This window comes from Protomyctophum bolini, assembly GCF_963924005.1.
Source record: "Protomyctophum bolini genome assembly, chromosome: 4".
NCBI classification, from domain to species: Eukaryota; Metazoa; Chordata; class Actinopteri; order Myctophiformes; family Myctophidae; genus Protomyctophum; species Protomyctophum bolini.
This window is the reverse complement of record NC_137865.1, coordinates 9,588,828-9,603,035: the sequence shown is the minus strand read 5'-3', so window position 1 is coordinate 9,603,035 and position 14,208 is coordinate 9,588,828. Positions and strand designations below refer to the sequence as shown.

The 14,208-nt window shown below is 46.0% G+C and overlaps 1 protein-coding gene across 4 annotated transcripts in view; it reads right to left on the bottom strand.

Moving 5' to 3' along the window:
* The window catches only part of tead4 (TEA domain transcription factor 4), a 47,894-nt gene that overhangs the window by 5,614 nt on the left and 28,072 nt on the right, over positions 1-14,208 (bottom strand). For 2 of the 4 annotated variants that reach the window (XM_080762591.1, XM_080762590.1), the window contains exons 4-9: positions 12,112-12,246; positions 11,288-11,331; positions 9,688-9,749; positions 8,444-8,574; positions 7,279-7,452; positions 1-126 (exon numbers count right to left, since the gene is read on the bottom strand). The exon at positions 1-126 is cut by the window's left edge and continues 15 nt beyond it. In XM_080762591.1, coding sequence (XP_080618717.1) covers positions 1-126; positions 7,279-7,452; positions 8,444-8,574; positions 9,688-9,749; positions 11,288-11,331; positions 12,112-12,246 — 672 coding nt within the window. The remainder of the gene's footprint in view (positions 127-7,278; positions 7,453-8,443; positions 8,575-9,687; positions 9,750-11,287; positions 11,332-12,111; positions 12,247-14,208) is intronic. The other 2 variants (XM_080762592.1, XM_080762593.1) reach the window with 1 other exon arrangement.

Sequence of the window (14,208 nt, the reverse complement as noted above, 5' to 3'; positions counted from 1 at the left end):
CACCTGCTTGCCGAAGGAGCAGACCTTGGTGGAGGAGGTGATGATCATGTTGTCGGAGCTCTCGTACTGACTGGACACGCCGTAGAAGAAGCCACTGTCGTCCTGCAGGTTGGCACTCAGGTCCGCCTGGAGGAGGAGGGAGGGACACAGTATACTGGTCAAAAACACACTCAGGTCCGCCTGCATGGAGGAGGGAGGGACACAGTATACTGGTCAAAAACACACTCAGGTCCGCCTGCATGGAGGAGGGAGGGACACAGTATACTGGTCAAAAACACACTCAGGTCCGCCTGCATGGAGGAGGAGGGAGGGACACAGTATACTGGTCAAAAACACACTCAGGTCCGCCTGCATGGAGGAGGAGGGAGGGACACAGTATACTGGTCAAAAACACACTCAGGTCCGCCTGCATGGAGGAGGGAGGGACACAGTATACTGGTCAAAAACACACTCAGGTCCGCCTGCATGGAGGAGGGAGGGACACAGTATACTGGTCAAAAACACCTGGCAGTTCATGGAAACAGATTTTACAAAAATCCATTTATCTCAGGATTCTTTTCCCCGTCTGTGCTTTTGGTTCAAAACAAGCAGAAGTCGTATTCTTACGGCCCATGACTAAAGAGCTGATGATCGCGGTTAAAACATTTATTTTCCAGGTGAAAGAAACTCCACTCAGCGTTTGTCACATCTCACACAAAATTAGGGCCTTCAATGAAGAAGAAAAAAACACTGGCAGTGGCAGATACCTGGCAGTTAATGTGTTCTTAAGAGCAAAAGTACTTTAATTTTTCAAAACATCACATATCATTGCTGTCGGGCAGAAAGCTCCATATTTAAACTTTTTTTTCCCTTCGTAAATTAACTACCTACTTGATCATGACAAAAGCGCACATCACAAAAGCACCTTTGTGAGGTGTGTTTTCTTGAAGGAAGCATAGGACACATGGGCGCACGGGGCGGATGGCGAGAGGAGTGGAGTGGAGGGTGTGAACACGTGTGTGCTGAGCTTAATGAAGCTGTGTCACTAACTCTGACAGCTCCACAAAGCCTGAGAGGGATTCTCTGCAAAGCCAAGGAGCATCCCGTGGCCCATCCATGGCCCCTGTTGACTTAGCATTAGGCTGTCAATCCGGCTCCAAGCATTCCCAAGATGCAGCGCATGTGTGTGTGTGTGTGTGTGTGTGTGCACGTGTGTGTGTGTGTGTGTGTGTGTGTGTGTGTGTGTGTGTGTGTGTGTGTGTGTGTGTGTGTGTGTGTGTGTGCGTGTGTGTGCGTGTGTGTGCGTGTGTGAGAGAGAGAGAGACAGAGAGAGGGAAAAAGAGGGAGAGACACACAGCGAGAGACACACAGAGAGAGACACCGCACGCACACAAGCGCGCATGCATGCACGCGCGCACACACACACACACACACATCACACACACACACACACACACACACACACACACACACACACACACACAGAACACACACACACACACACACACACACACACACACACACACACACACACACCTCAGGTCCCCCATTTATCCAGGTTTCTGCTCCATCTCAAATCCTCCCGATAGGTCAGACATCAGAATATGGGTGCTGCTGTAATCTGATCTCAGATTAGGGCGAGGTGCCATCTACATCAACAGACAGCGATACTTTACCTATTCCCCTCTCAGGCCCTTGTCTCCTAATGGGCCATTGAGCCGCCGTTCAACCTCTCCTCATCGCCCCGGACCCCCCTTCCCCCTAATTCCTCTATTTGTCTTCATCCCCGGGGCCCGCTGACCCCCACCGCACCGCCGTTTGCCCGCTCCCCTAACGGCCTGCGAGGGAATTCATCCAATTACAATCAACAGCGCGCAATTGGCTGATTAGATCACGGTGGGCCGGCTGGCTGTGTAACAATTTAGCAGCGCTGGCCCAAATCGGATTCCCTCAGCACTTCAAAGGCGCTAGACAATCCGTTAGGACAGGGCCACGGGCAGTCGGGCACTGTGTGTGTGTGTGCGTGCGTGTGTGTGTGTGTGTGTGTGTGTGTGTGTGTGTGTGTGTGTGTGTGTGTGTGTGTGTGTGTGTGTGTGGGTGGGGAGGGGGTACAACGCAGGGCAGCCAGTGGCCGTCTATTAGAGGGGGTGTAAGAGATGTAATCTATTTTCTTTACTTGAGTAAAAAGCAGTACCACATTGTCGAAAGCCTCTGTTACAGAAATGCTGTAGTGAAAATGCAAAACAGTACTGCCTCAAAATACACTTAAAAGTAAAAGCAGTCTATATGCAGAATGTCCTGCTATTTCACAACTGCTTCAAAAGCTTAAAGAAAATGTGTCAAAATCTTCCAACAATACCCGAGCTCACAATGTGTCGTATAAAATAGGGCTCAATTATTGAATGTATGATTTGTATTAATAATCTTAAATCTACATAGTTACTTGTAAAGGTTTCAAATATTTGCGGTGCTATAGTCAAACGTACAATATCTGCCTGCGAGATGTGGTGGGGTATGAAGTATGACATCGTCTCTGTCAGATGGACAGCAAAATGTCCAAAACTGTTCATTTTCAAGATACTGTAGCTTTTCAAAAATCTACAAGCTCAAAACATTGCTACTTTTGATACTGTGTGATCAAGTATAGGGGCTTTATAGGGCCTACAGTATATGGAAATAAGAGTTTTCAGCCCAACAGCAACGAAATATTGGAAAAGAAAAGGACATAATACAAGTATCCCATTGTACTTGGGAGTAAAGTACTTTAAGTAAGTAAGCGTTACTTCCACACCACTGCTGTCTAGGTGGGGAGGGGGATGTGGAAAGGGGGGTGGGGGGGTGGTGGATTTGCTGGCTTGGAAATTCAATCCAGAATGCCATAGCTTTGGAGGCAGGCCAGCCGCCTGTCAGCGGTCGCCATGCCAACCCCTGTGCCTCAGGACACCCCCGAGTCATGACCCGCGCCTGACAACCTGCGTCGCCCCGGCAACAACATCAAACACATTGCTTTTTTCCCCCCTCTCCTCTGGGACTTTATGGCGGCGTTAACAAGGTTATCATATCTTCAGATGTGTTGAGGATTTCATTTTGCTTATTTGTATGGCCGCGAGCAGCTCCGTCTCCCGGTGTTTCAATCCTCTCTCCGTTATCCTCACAGTGGTTCTCAAACTTTTTCATGTCAAAGAGACACAAATTGATGTATTTGACTGAAAATGTTTTGTGACAGGGATCCTCCAGAAGAGAAGATTTCTGTTAAAAAATACATCTATTCTTCTACTTCTAATACTTTCAAGAATATAAAAAAAAGAGCAGATGTACAGTACGAGTTCGCAGCGTGGCATGAAACTCCTATTTCTGAATAGCCAACATATAAAATAATCGTTGAAGTGATTAAAATGATGCTGTATTAACACATTTTACTGGGATGGGGACCCCCTGGAACCCTCCCCCAGAGTTTGGGTGGTGGTGGTGGCCTGGTGGGGGGGGGGTTTTGCTGCGGCAGAATTTGTGTTATTTTGTGGCGCATGCCATCAGAATGGGAAGACAAGACCCCCCTCTGGGAGGCAGATAGGAGGAGAGCTGTGTGTGTGTCATCATGGCTGCTGGAGGCCGTCGGGCTGGACAGGAGGAGACATCACGTCCCACTGACTGATGACTGGTTGCATCCGTAATGCCTCCATGTCCCCGGTGTCTCTCTGTGTCTCCGTCTGTCCCCCACCTCTCTGTCTCTCTGTCTGTCTCCCCCGCTCTGTCTCTCTGTCTGTCTCCCCCGCTCTGTCTCTCTGTCTGTCTCCCCCGCTCTGTCTCTCTATCCCCATGCAGTCTCTCTGTGTGTCTCTGTCTTCGTCTCTCTCTTTATCTCTCTCTCTCTGTCTCTCTCTCTCTCTCTCGATCGCTTAAAAGAATCCCCATATCCTACTCCAACCCCCCTTTCTCTTTTCTCAAAACCTTAACACTATCCCTATCTCTACCCTACCCCACTATCTCTTCCTCTCACCACCTCTCTCTCTCTCTCTCTCTCTCTCTCTTTCTCTCTCCATCTCACCACCTCTCTTTCTCTCTCTCCATCTCACCCCCCCCTCTCTCTCTCTCTCCATCTCACCACCTCTCTCTCTCTATCTCTCTCTCCCCCCCTCCCTCTCTCTCTCTCTCTCTCCATCTCACCACCTTTCTCCCCCCCCCCCCCCCCCCCTGTACTCTCTGTGTGTTGTAGTGATATACAGCCCTAACCCCCTTCATCAAATGCCACGGCTCCCCCAGCAGCAGCAGCAGCTGCTGCTTCTCTCTCTCTCCGGGAGGACACAGGGAGAGAGATGGCCGCCGTATGTGTCCAATAGGGGTGTCACTCACCAATGCCTTTTATCTCCCCACAATAAATAAGGTGGCGGGTCGGTTTCCATGTGAGAAGGCTGAAGTCTCACGCATACAGAACGCCAGGCCAACTGGTGGCATGAGATAGCGTCCGGGCGCTGCCGTGAAAGTGACATTCAATGGCCTTGTGGAATGGCAGGCCGGGTGCAGATGAGAGCAGGGCCGTTGCATGGCAAGGCCTTGTTCAAGTCAGCGCAGCAACAACACGGCCCCCGATGCCACCCACGTCAATCTGAGGGCAGTGCTGCCTAAACGGTCAGACATGCCCCCTTTCCTATACAAAACCATTGTTTTGTTTCTATTAGAACTTTTAATTGTAATAATGTTAAAAAGTAATGAATGACAAAATAAATCTGAATGACAATATCAGTCAGTCAGAGTTTGTATATGAAGCCTGATGAAATTGGATATCAAATGTTACCAAATTTGACTGAGGGACTGCCATTGGATTTTATTTTTATTTTCGTTTTTCCGTGTCATAATATATGAAAGCAGGGAATCGTAGCTTCAAATTGACATATTGGTTGTTCAGTTTGTCCCACCAGTTTTGGAGATATGGCTTATATAGAGTAATGTCTTGCAAAAAACAGCGAGCTGAGAAAACAGCCTTGAAAGGTTCACGTCTATGGTCTCTAACTGTGCTAATAACTCATTCAACAAAAAAATAAGTTTTTCTCCTCTGGTGAAAAGCTGGAATTTGCGCGATGGCAGTCTCTCAGTCAAACCTGGTCACAAATATCTAAACCAAGCAACTTAAAAACTGTCCCGGGGTGCTCACAGAAGACCCCAAATGACCCTGGTGTTTGAAAGTGAAATATCCCTAATATACTGTACGTACACCTAGAGGGAAATTATATACCGTAGTAAAATATTAATGCAAAATACCGACATCACCATACATTGCATGGCATGAAATAGGGCTTAAGTGGTTTAACATTTTACCTGCATTAGTGAAACAAAAATAAATGTTTACTGCATTTTTAATCACTAGAGTCTAGACCCATGTGCCCGTCGGCCACCGGCCTACTTGGGAACGATGTAAGTTGGGAACCTAGTATGCAATACCCGTTTTAACCGTGTGTCCCTTTTGTGACAATATAGATCTCTGTCTACGCATGTGTCTGAAGAGGGCAAACTGACTGTGAAAGGTAGGAGTGGTTAAGTAATCAAATGGCAGGTGTGGGGTTGCCAAGGCAATCAATTGGCTGAGGCAGAGGCCGGGACTTCTACAGGTGAGAGGACTTAGGCTCATTAGGTCCACTACTGGCAGAGCCTGGCCAGAGGCTTCTGTGGCATTTCTGGACAACAGTGTATCCGCACTGCACTCCCTGTGGTGGTGTGGAACTGGTAGTGTTTCAAAGTTGTAGTTGGTGGGGCACTGTATGTACACAACGGGGTGCATTTATTGTAAGAGCTAATTTGAATCCTGAAAAGTAACCCTTTTGATCATATGAGGTTTCCACCCGACAGAGACCATTTAGGGGTCCCCAGACATCCGTCCCTCTCTACCCGCTCGCCACTACTAAGGGCCGCCCGCCTTTCTGTATTACTAATACCGCACATGATCGTGCAATTTTGGATCAAAATGTCCATCGAAAGGATTGTTTGTAGAACGACGCAACGACGAGACGAGTGCGTGTGTTCTGTATGTGTAAGATTGTGCTGATGTAGGCGTGTACACGTGGTGTGTGTGTGTGTGTGTGTGTGTGTGTGTGTGTGTGTGTGTGTGTGTGTGTGTGTGTGTGTGTGTGTGTGTGTATGTGTGTGCGTGTGTGGTCTATAAATAAGCGTAGTGCGTGTGGGCTGGGTTCAGCCTAATAGCGAGGGGACAGGTGCCCTGTCTCACATTTCCCAAGTGAAAGATCAGACCTGCCACTCTCCCCAAGGCTGCCGTCACACACACACACACACACACACACACACACACACACACACACACACACACACACACACACACACACACACACACACACACACACACTAAGGAAATTGTAAAATGCACACACAAACAGACACGGGGGGCACTAACAAATGGACACACGCGTACACACACGTAGACAAGCACGAATGCGGTACGTACACACACACACACACACACACACACACACACACACACACACACACACACACACACACACTGTGATGCCCTCTGCGCCAGTGAATACCACCACATTCACGTCTGTGGATCAGTGACTTTCCATTCATTTTATCACTAAATCACCTGTAAGTTCCTTTAACTCCTGACGCTTAGCTGCCACCAGTGAGATAACACCGCCAGGCCATTAACGGGCAACAGGTGCCAAAAAACATTAACGACAACATAAACTGTACTCTCTCACCCTGCCTTCATGACTTGGAGACAGTATGCATGTGTGAACCTCAGCTGAACTACGTTTAATGCACTAGTTCTCACATGGTTTCCATGTCAAGGACGGCCAAATTGATATGTATAGCCTACTTGACCCTGTGGATAGATTTTGTGCCAACATATATATATATTCTTTTTTTCCCACATTTTTTCTTTCTTTTTTTCTAAAAACACCTTTCAGTGGCAGGTGTTGTGAGCTTGTAGTTTGTCTGTTTCCACAACATTTATCTGTGGAGCCGACTCAAACTAAATGTGACGCCTACAATTCCAAGTGCTCGTCAGGGTGGGGGGGAGGGGGTCCCCATTTAACCCATTTTGGGGCGAGAACCCCTTTTGGTGTCAGCATCATGATATGCTTTAGCTATTGAAAAATAGCAGATCTACAAGCTCATAGCGCGCCACCGAGTGGCGCGCTACGAGCTTGTAGGTCTGCTATTTTTGAAAAATCGGTTGACATATAGAAACATAGCTTTTTCATAAACCTGTCAGGATGTAGAAGACATTTTTAGAATCTGATCTCAGGTCAGAAAGGTCTAACCAGACGGAGGGTTCCTGCTCACCCAGAACTTGACGAGGAAGAAGGAGTTGTGCGGCCCTTTGTCAAACAGCTCCTTCAAGCCTCCCTTCTTCTCGGGGAACTTGTCGTAGATCTGCCGGATGTCCACCGCCTCCAGGTACGGGTCACTGTAGCTGGGGTTGGACTGACCGATGTGCACAAAGAGGTGCTTGTTGAACTGCAGGGTGACACACACACACGGATACTGATTAGGCCTCGTTGTTCGGACACATCTGACTGATATCGTTGCTGTCAGGCAGAAACCTCTCATCTCTCCATAGTTTAACTTTTTGCGTTTTTCTTTTTCATTAATTAATGCCCTACTTGGCCCTACAGCGTCACACAACAACATCAAAAGCAGCAGATATGCAAGCTCGAAACGTGGCACGAAGTAGCATGCTTTAAGCTTGTACGTAGATCTGTAATTTTTGCAATTTCTTTTACATATGAAGTTGTCATCCGACAGTGACGATTTGTTTGTCAAGTCTGATCTTTAGGACTGTCTGACTGTCCACACTTTATAAGTGACTCACTGAATACAGAACAATAGCAGATCTACAAGCTCACGACGCATTATGACAAGATTAATCAATTTTAAGCTACTATAGGAATGTGGTTCAAATGTGATTCCCTAAATATCAGTTTGTTTTGTTAGTTTTTTGCGGTTAAATGACTTGATATAACCAATCAGATTTCGGCTGCCTGATATCATTTATTCATTCTGATTCATAGCATCATCTGTCCAGTTTTCGTGTCCTACATAACAAATTTCAAAATATTTAGTAATTTAAAAACAAACAAATCAAAGAAATTCCAAGTAAAGAAAGTTGTAGAAGATGAGATGAGACGAGATATACTTTATTAATCCCCAAATCGAAATTGAGAGAACAGCAAAATGTGACACCTAAATTAAACTAAAGATATATGGACTATATGGAAACAACAGAGACAGGTGGACAAAAACACACACGACCAGGGCCAACACAGGACAGTATGCATTGGGGGAGACGGTTTCTATGCATTAGCATTATAGAGTCTGAGTCTGGCAGAGAAGTAGTGAAAATAACCGGTCTACAAGCTCACATGGTGCTGCATTGCAACGCATTGTGAGCTTGTAGATCTGGTCTTTTCACTAGTTTGGGTCACGGTGTGTATACTACTATACTCACAGTCTCTGGGTCCTGAGGCTGCTCCAGGAAGGCAGAGAACTCCAGCATACGGAGCTTGGAGCTGGCAATACTTCTACCCTGCCATGGGGGGGCGCCGGGGGACATGGACAGCCCCGCCGTGCTTTCGTATCCTGCGTGTGCAAGAAGCGTATTTGTCAAAAACGTATGTGCGATATCATTTCGCCATTAAAGGGTTTTAATCACCGGTGTCTTTCAAAAACTGGCCTAAAGAAATATCTACCAAAAGACCAAGAAGAGATAGATTTGAATTCCCATTGAACGGTGTCATTCACAGCCGTTCTTTCCTTTTCCTTGTGTACATATAGTTGTTTGTTTTTGTTGATTACAAGTATTGATGTATTCAATTTATATTTGAACACATTAATAATGTAATTTAATACATAGGACCACAATGGAAGTACCCAGGACTTTTTTTGTGTTATCCTTTTAACCTTAAATACGCAGGGAAATGAAAAATAAGTTTTTCACACTTTTAGAGGTGGTCATCATATGGGCATACCTAACAGTCTATGCCAAAACAATGGGAAGATTTCCATCTTTGTGTAGGCCTATTTAAAAATAGTCCATACAAATTTAATTACTTCCTTTGAACAAAATCGTGATGCGCGATGACGTGTCAAGTGAACGTGTCGAGTGAATATAAATGAATCTTGATTTCATTCACCTGGTTGATTCCCATCGCTGCGCGTTCCTCCAACACAGCTGGTTTTGATTACAGAACTACTCCGTTTTTAATCTCATTCAAGATGACATCCAGACATTGTAGTGTATTACTCGTTTTAAACGTAATCATCACGCTAAAATATGTATCTGAAAACATTATAGGTTCGAAATAAGCCACGAGCTTTGCTGCCCGTCTCTCTGTGACTTGCGCATGTAGCAGAGTTACGTCCCATACCCTGAAGGGATGCGACGACAATTGTCATTCCCAACAGCCAACATCTCATAACACTTACATCCTACTATACTTAGTTGACTGGGGTCCCCCATGGCTCTGTACTAGGTCCGCAAGTATTTCCTGCGACATCAAATCTCTTCGCGGAAAAAAACCCAAGATCTACAAGATGGCAATGCATATAGCAACGTGATGCATCACAAGCTTGTAGATCAGCCAAATATTCCCACCCCCCTCCCCCCCTCCCCCAGAATAGGGATGCTAGGGTTCAAGTGGTTAATGCAGGTCTGTCAACACGCCAAGTGGGTAAGAAATGAGGAGAACCCACCTGTTATGGGGGGCGGGCCGGACGCCTGCATGGCGTAACTCTGCTGGGAGAAGGGCTTAATGCTGGGGAAGAGAAGAGACACATTAGACCCCCTCTCACCCCCGTGACCCCCCCTCCCACTCACACTAATTGGGCCACCTGACCTCTAAAGACGATGGGGGTGTTGTTGCATGGCTAGAGTGGAATCTGTGACCCTCGACAGAATGGCAAACAGCTGAAGCATTTATTTTCGGTTCATATTCGTTCGGTTCTTGGGAAAATCTTTGCGATTGGATGGGTACAGTAATAGTGCAGCAGAGGTTCTCAAATCAATGTCAAGGACCCCCACATTGATGTGAATTTGACCAGGAACCCCCAGAAGAGAAGATTAGTGTTAAAAGTGTCAACTTAATGCAAAAGTTTACAACACTTTCAAGACAGCAGATGTACAAGCTTGTAGTGTGGCACGAAGTGATGCACTTATGAGCTTGTATATCTGCTATTTTTGATCAGCCAAATTTGGCTGATGACCCTCTGGAACCTAATCCCATAGGGGTTCCCGGACCACAATTTGAGCACCAGTACAGTACAGTACAGTACAGTACAGTACAGTGTACAGTACAGTACAGTACAGTACAGTACAGTACAGTACAGTACAGTACAGTACAGTGTACAGTACAGTACAGTACAGTACAGTACAGTACAGTACAGTGTACAGTACAGTACAGTACAGTACAGTACAGTACAGTGTACAGTACAGTACAGTACAGTACAGTACAGTACAGTACAGTACAGTACAGTACAGTACAGTACAGTGTACAGTACAGTACAGTACAGTACAGTACAGTACAGTACAGTACAGTACAGTACAGTGTACAGTACAGTACAGTACAGTGTACAGTACAGTACAGTGTACAGTACAGTGTACAGTACAGTGTACAGTACAGTACAGTACAGTACAGTACAGTACAGTACAGTACAGTACAGTACAGTACAGTACAGTACAGTACAGTACAGTGTACAGTACAGTACAGTACAGTACAGTACAGTGTACAGTACAGTACAGTACAGTACAGTACAGTACAGTACAGTACAGTACAGTACAGTACAGTACAGTACAGTACAGTACAGTACAGTACAGTACAGTCTACTCATGAACCCAAGGAATGGATAGATAATGTATTATGTAAATTTGAGGTCAAATCAATCAATCAACGTTATTATCGCAACACAGTTACAGGTATAATAGTGAGGTGAAACTCTTGTTTATGCAGGCTTTCAAGTTTCCAGTTCCAGGAGTAAAAGGGAATTATCATGTCATTTAAATCACATGTAGTGCATTCAATATAGTGCATGTCAGTATCATGAAGCTTTGAAGTCCTACAGGAAGACGTAAAACACATAATTATGTGCATCAGAAACCTCTTACCTAGTTACCTCCATAATTTAACTTTTTGTATTTTTTCGTAAATGAATGCTTGCACCCCTAGGGGTGCGTGAGCTGCCTGCTCCAAACAGGGCGTGAAGCAACACGTTTTGCACTTGTAGATCTATAGTAGCAGCTACTGATCTGAATTTGAATTATGGAGAGAAAAAGATGAGAGATCAAATGGTTACTTACTCTTCTGGACCGTTGGGCTGTCCTGGGAGTCCCCCATGCCAAAACTGTGAAAAAAATAAAACATTTTTTTTCCCATAAGACACAAAAACTACATTCAATCAAACATCATGGTCGAGGTCGACTTCAGATAAAGTTTTGATAGGGTTAACCCTTAACCCAATGAAATGGATTGAGTTTCAACACTGAATCATATTAGACAGACAGACAGACAGACAGACAGGTTGGTATTTGTTGTCTCCACCAGGCCGAAGGCATGGGGAGAGAGTATGTTTTGCACTCCGTCCGTGTGTGTGTGTGTCCGTCCGTCCGTCCGTCATCCGTCCGTCTGTTACCAGCTAATCTCCGGCACCGTAAACCCGGTCGATGTAAAGTTTTGCACACACACTCCCTGGATGCCAACAATGAATGGGGACCTCTGCCCCACATTTTCCAGAATGGCCTGTTATAGCGCCACCAGGAGGCTTTTGTAAAACACATTTTTTGATATTGCTTTTGCTCCTCCAGATTCTGTCCCTCAAATCGTGACTCTATAGTCATGTGTTCAAGACGGATTTGTCCAATATCTCATTATTCCATCCTAATTGGCTAACATTGGCTTTCAAAGTTTGCAGGAATGGCCCGTTTGGAACAAACAGCCTCAAATGATGAACGCAGCGTGCAATTTCTCTTCCACAGACTTTCCTTCTAGGCTGAGGAACATATCCCACCCTTGCCCCGGCGACAGCTATAGTGAGGTATGCCAGTGTGGTTCAGAGATCAAAACCAAAAAAGGACTGAGAAGAACCATGCACTGCCGTGTATAACGTCTGCATGTTTAGACTCACTCCACCAGCAGTGGGGTACGCCTGCCTCGACAGGCCCTGGAGGGCCATTTTGTTCTGGAAAGCCGTGGCTGAGAGGATCTGTGCTGACGACATGCTGGCCATACTCTGCATGGCCTTGTCCTTGGCGGCCTGGTCCTACACGGAACACACAAAGACAGAGAGAGAGAGAGAGAGAGTGTAAGGGCCGATTCATACTCCTATTTTAGAGCCCAATAAAAGTCGGTTCGGCGCTGTAGAGCCTACAATGTGACGTCATTTGAGGTTCGGGGGGGCGGGTAGTACCGTCCTAAAGTCGGCTCTTCGGTGCTACTGAAAATTTCTGACGAGCCGAAATCATTTCGGCACTACAGCGCCGAAACAGTGGTAAAATAGGAGTATGAATCGGCCCTAAGGCAGAAGGGTGCACTGCACTCTCCTCGCTCGCACACCTGTTCAGTGTTGCCACCAGGTATGCTTATTAGAAGCAACTTTGGACTTTAAAGTCACTTGTAAATATTGGTAGTTGCGGGTTGTGTGTGTGTGTTCTTTTTTTTGCTTGTTTCTAATATACTGTAGTTGCTTATTTGGGCTTCTTTGCTAATGTTGTTTAAACCAATGGTTATTAAACATTTATGTATTTGTCCGCAGACCTCCCCCATCTGAAAATAATTATGTTGTTGTTCAAATGTTCAGTTTCAAGATGTTTTCCTTTTCCTTTTTTTAAAATAGCTCTCAACGTGTTGCATGAGCTTCTATGTAGATCGGCAATTTTCCAATAGCCGGAGTCTAGTCGCTTCTTTTTTGGCTTGTTTTCATCTCAGCACTGGTAGCTTACTTCTCTTTCAAAATCTGGCAACACTGGTCTGTTTAGTACTACATCAGTGCTCCGTTTCACCGGCAACATGATCAGTAAAGCCCTAAAATGGCAAAAGGGAAAGACCGAAGCGGAGTTTGCATCATTCATGGTATGTGTGTTTGTTGGTCCCCGCCTGGCAAAGAGCGTGCCAGGGCAGGAGGGTGATACTACAGTCAAGGGCCTTTGGGTCAGGACAGGAGTTAAGTTTATTGCCTTGGCAGAGGCCCGGGCACCCGTGTTGACAACCGGCTTCTGTTAGAGGTCATAGTGGAAGGCAGGGCACGCAACGCATGGTCCCACACGCTAATATGTTAGGTAACCCTGGTGTCGGCACAATATATATCTTAACATGTTTTTCAATTTGTTTAAATATTATCGATCTAAAGGCTCGGCGCAAGTTGTAGATTTCCCTGCGACTTTGGTAGCTATTTTCGAATAACCGAAGGTTAATGCCTGATGCTAAGTGTCTCACGCATGCAGCACTAACACGGAAGGGAAACGCTATATGAAGAAAGAAATAATAATACAAAAAATAGAACGTTATCATGGAAGATGGTTTTAAACAACAATGCCCTTCCCACCGTATATAGGGAGACATGCACCTCTCATGTTCTCCGTTGTCTTTTAAAAATGCACCACCTCAGCACTTTCCAAATACCCCCCCCCCCCCTCCAGGGGGGGGGGGGAGGGGCTACAAGCACTTGCTGCCCGGCCAGGCCCAGCCCTAATGTGGGCAAGGCCACACAGTGCATTCTTGTTCCCAGAACTGTGGCCAACACAAGGGCATAGCTGAAATATGGGGCCGTACATGTGCTATGGAGCTCAGTTACACCAAAGACATTTTTAAAAGGGCCTGTCAGAGAGACCAACCCTGTGACCGAGGCCGCGCGCTCTGCCAGCTGAGCCCAGGCGGGCCACCATCCAAGGTGACAGAGAGAAAGTGTGTGTGCGTGCCGTGCGTGTGTGTATGTGTGTGTGTGTGTGTGTGTGTGTGTGTGTGTGTGTTGGATGATAAATGCTGGGGGGGGGGGGACAGGGATGTATAAGCTTAACCCTACCTGCTGTAGTACACCTACCACAAGGGAAAAAAACTAACTTTTTCATTGAGATATTACCAAATGAAATGCCTAGAAGGAACAATCCACAGATGAATTTGTTTCAGGGACAAATTGCGCTGCTGGTTCATATTGTTGGTAATCATGCAACAGCAAGGCCTCGGGGCTGTGCCGGCATTGTATCGGGTAAGGTTTCATTGAAAAGTG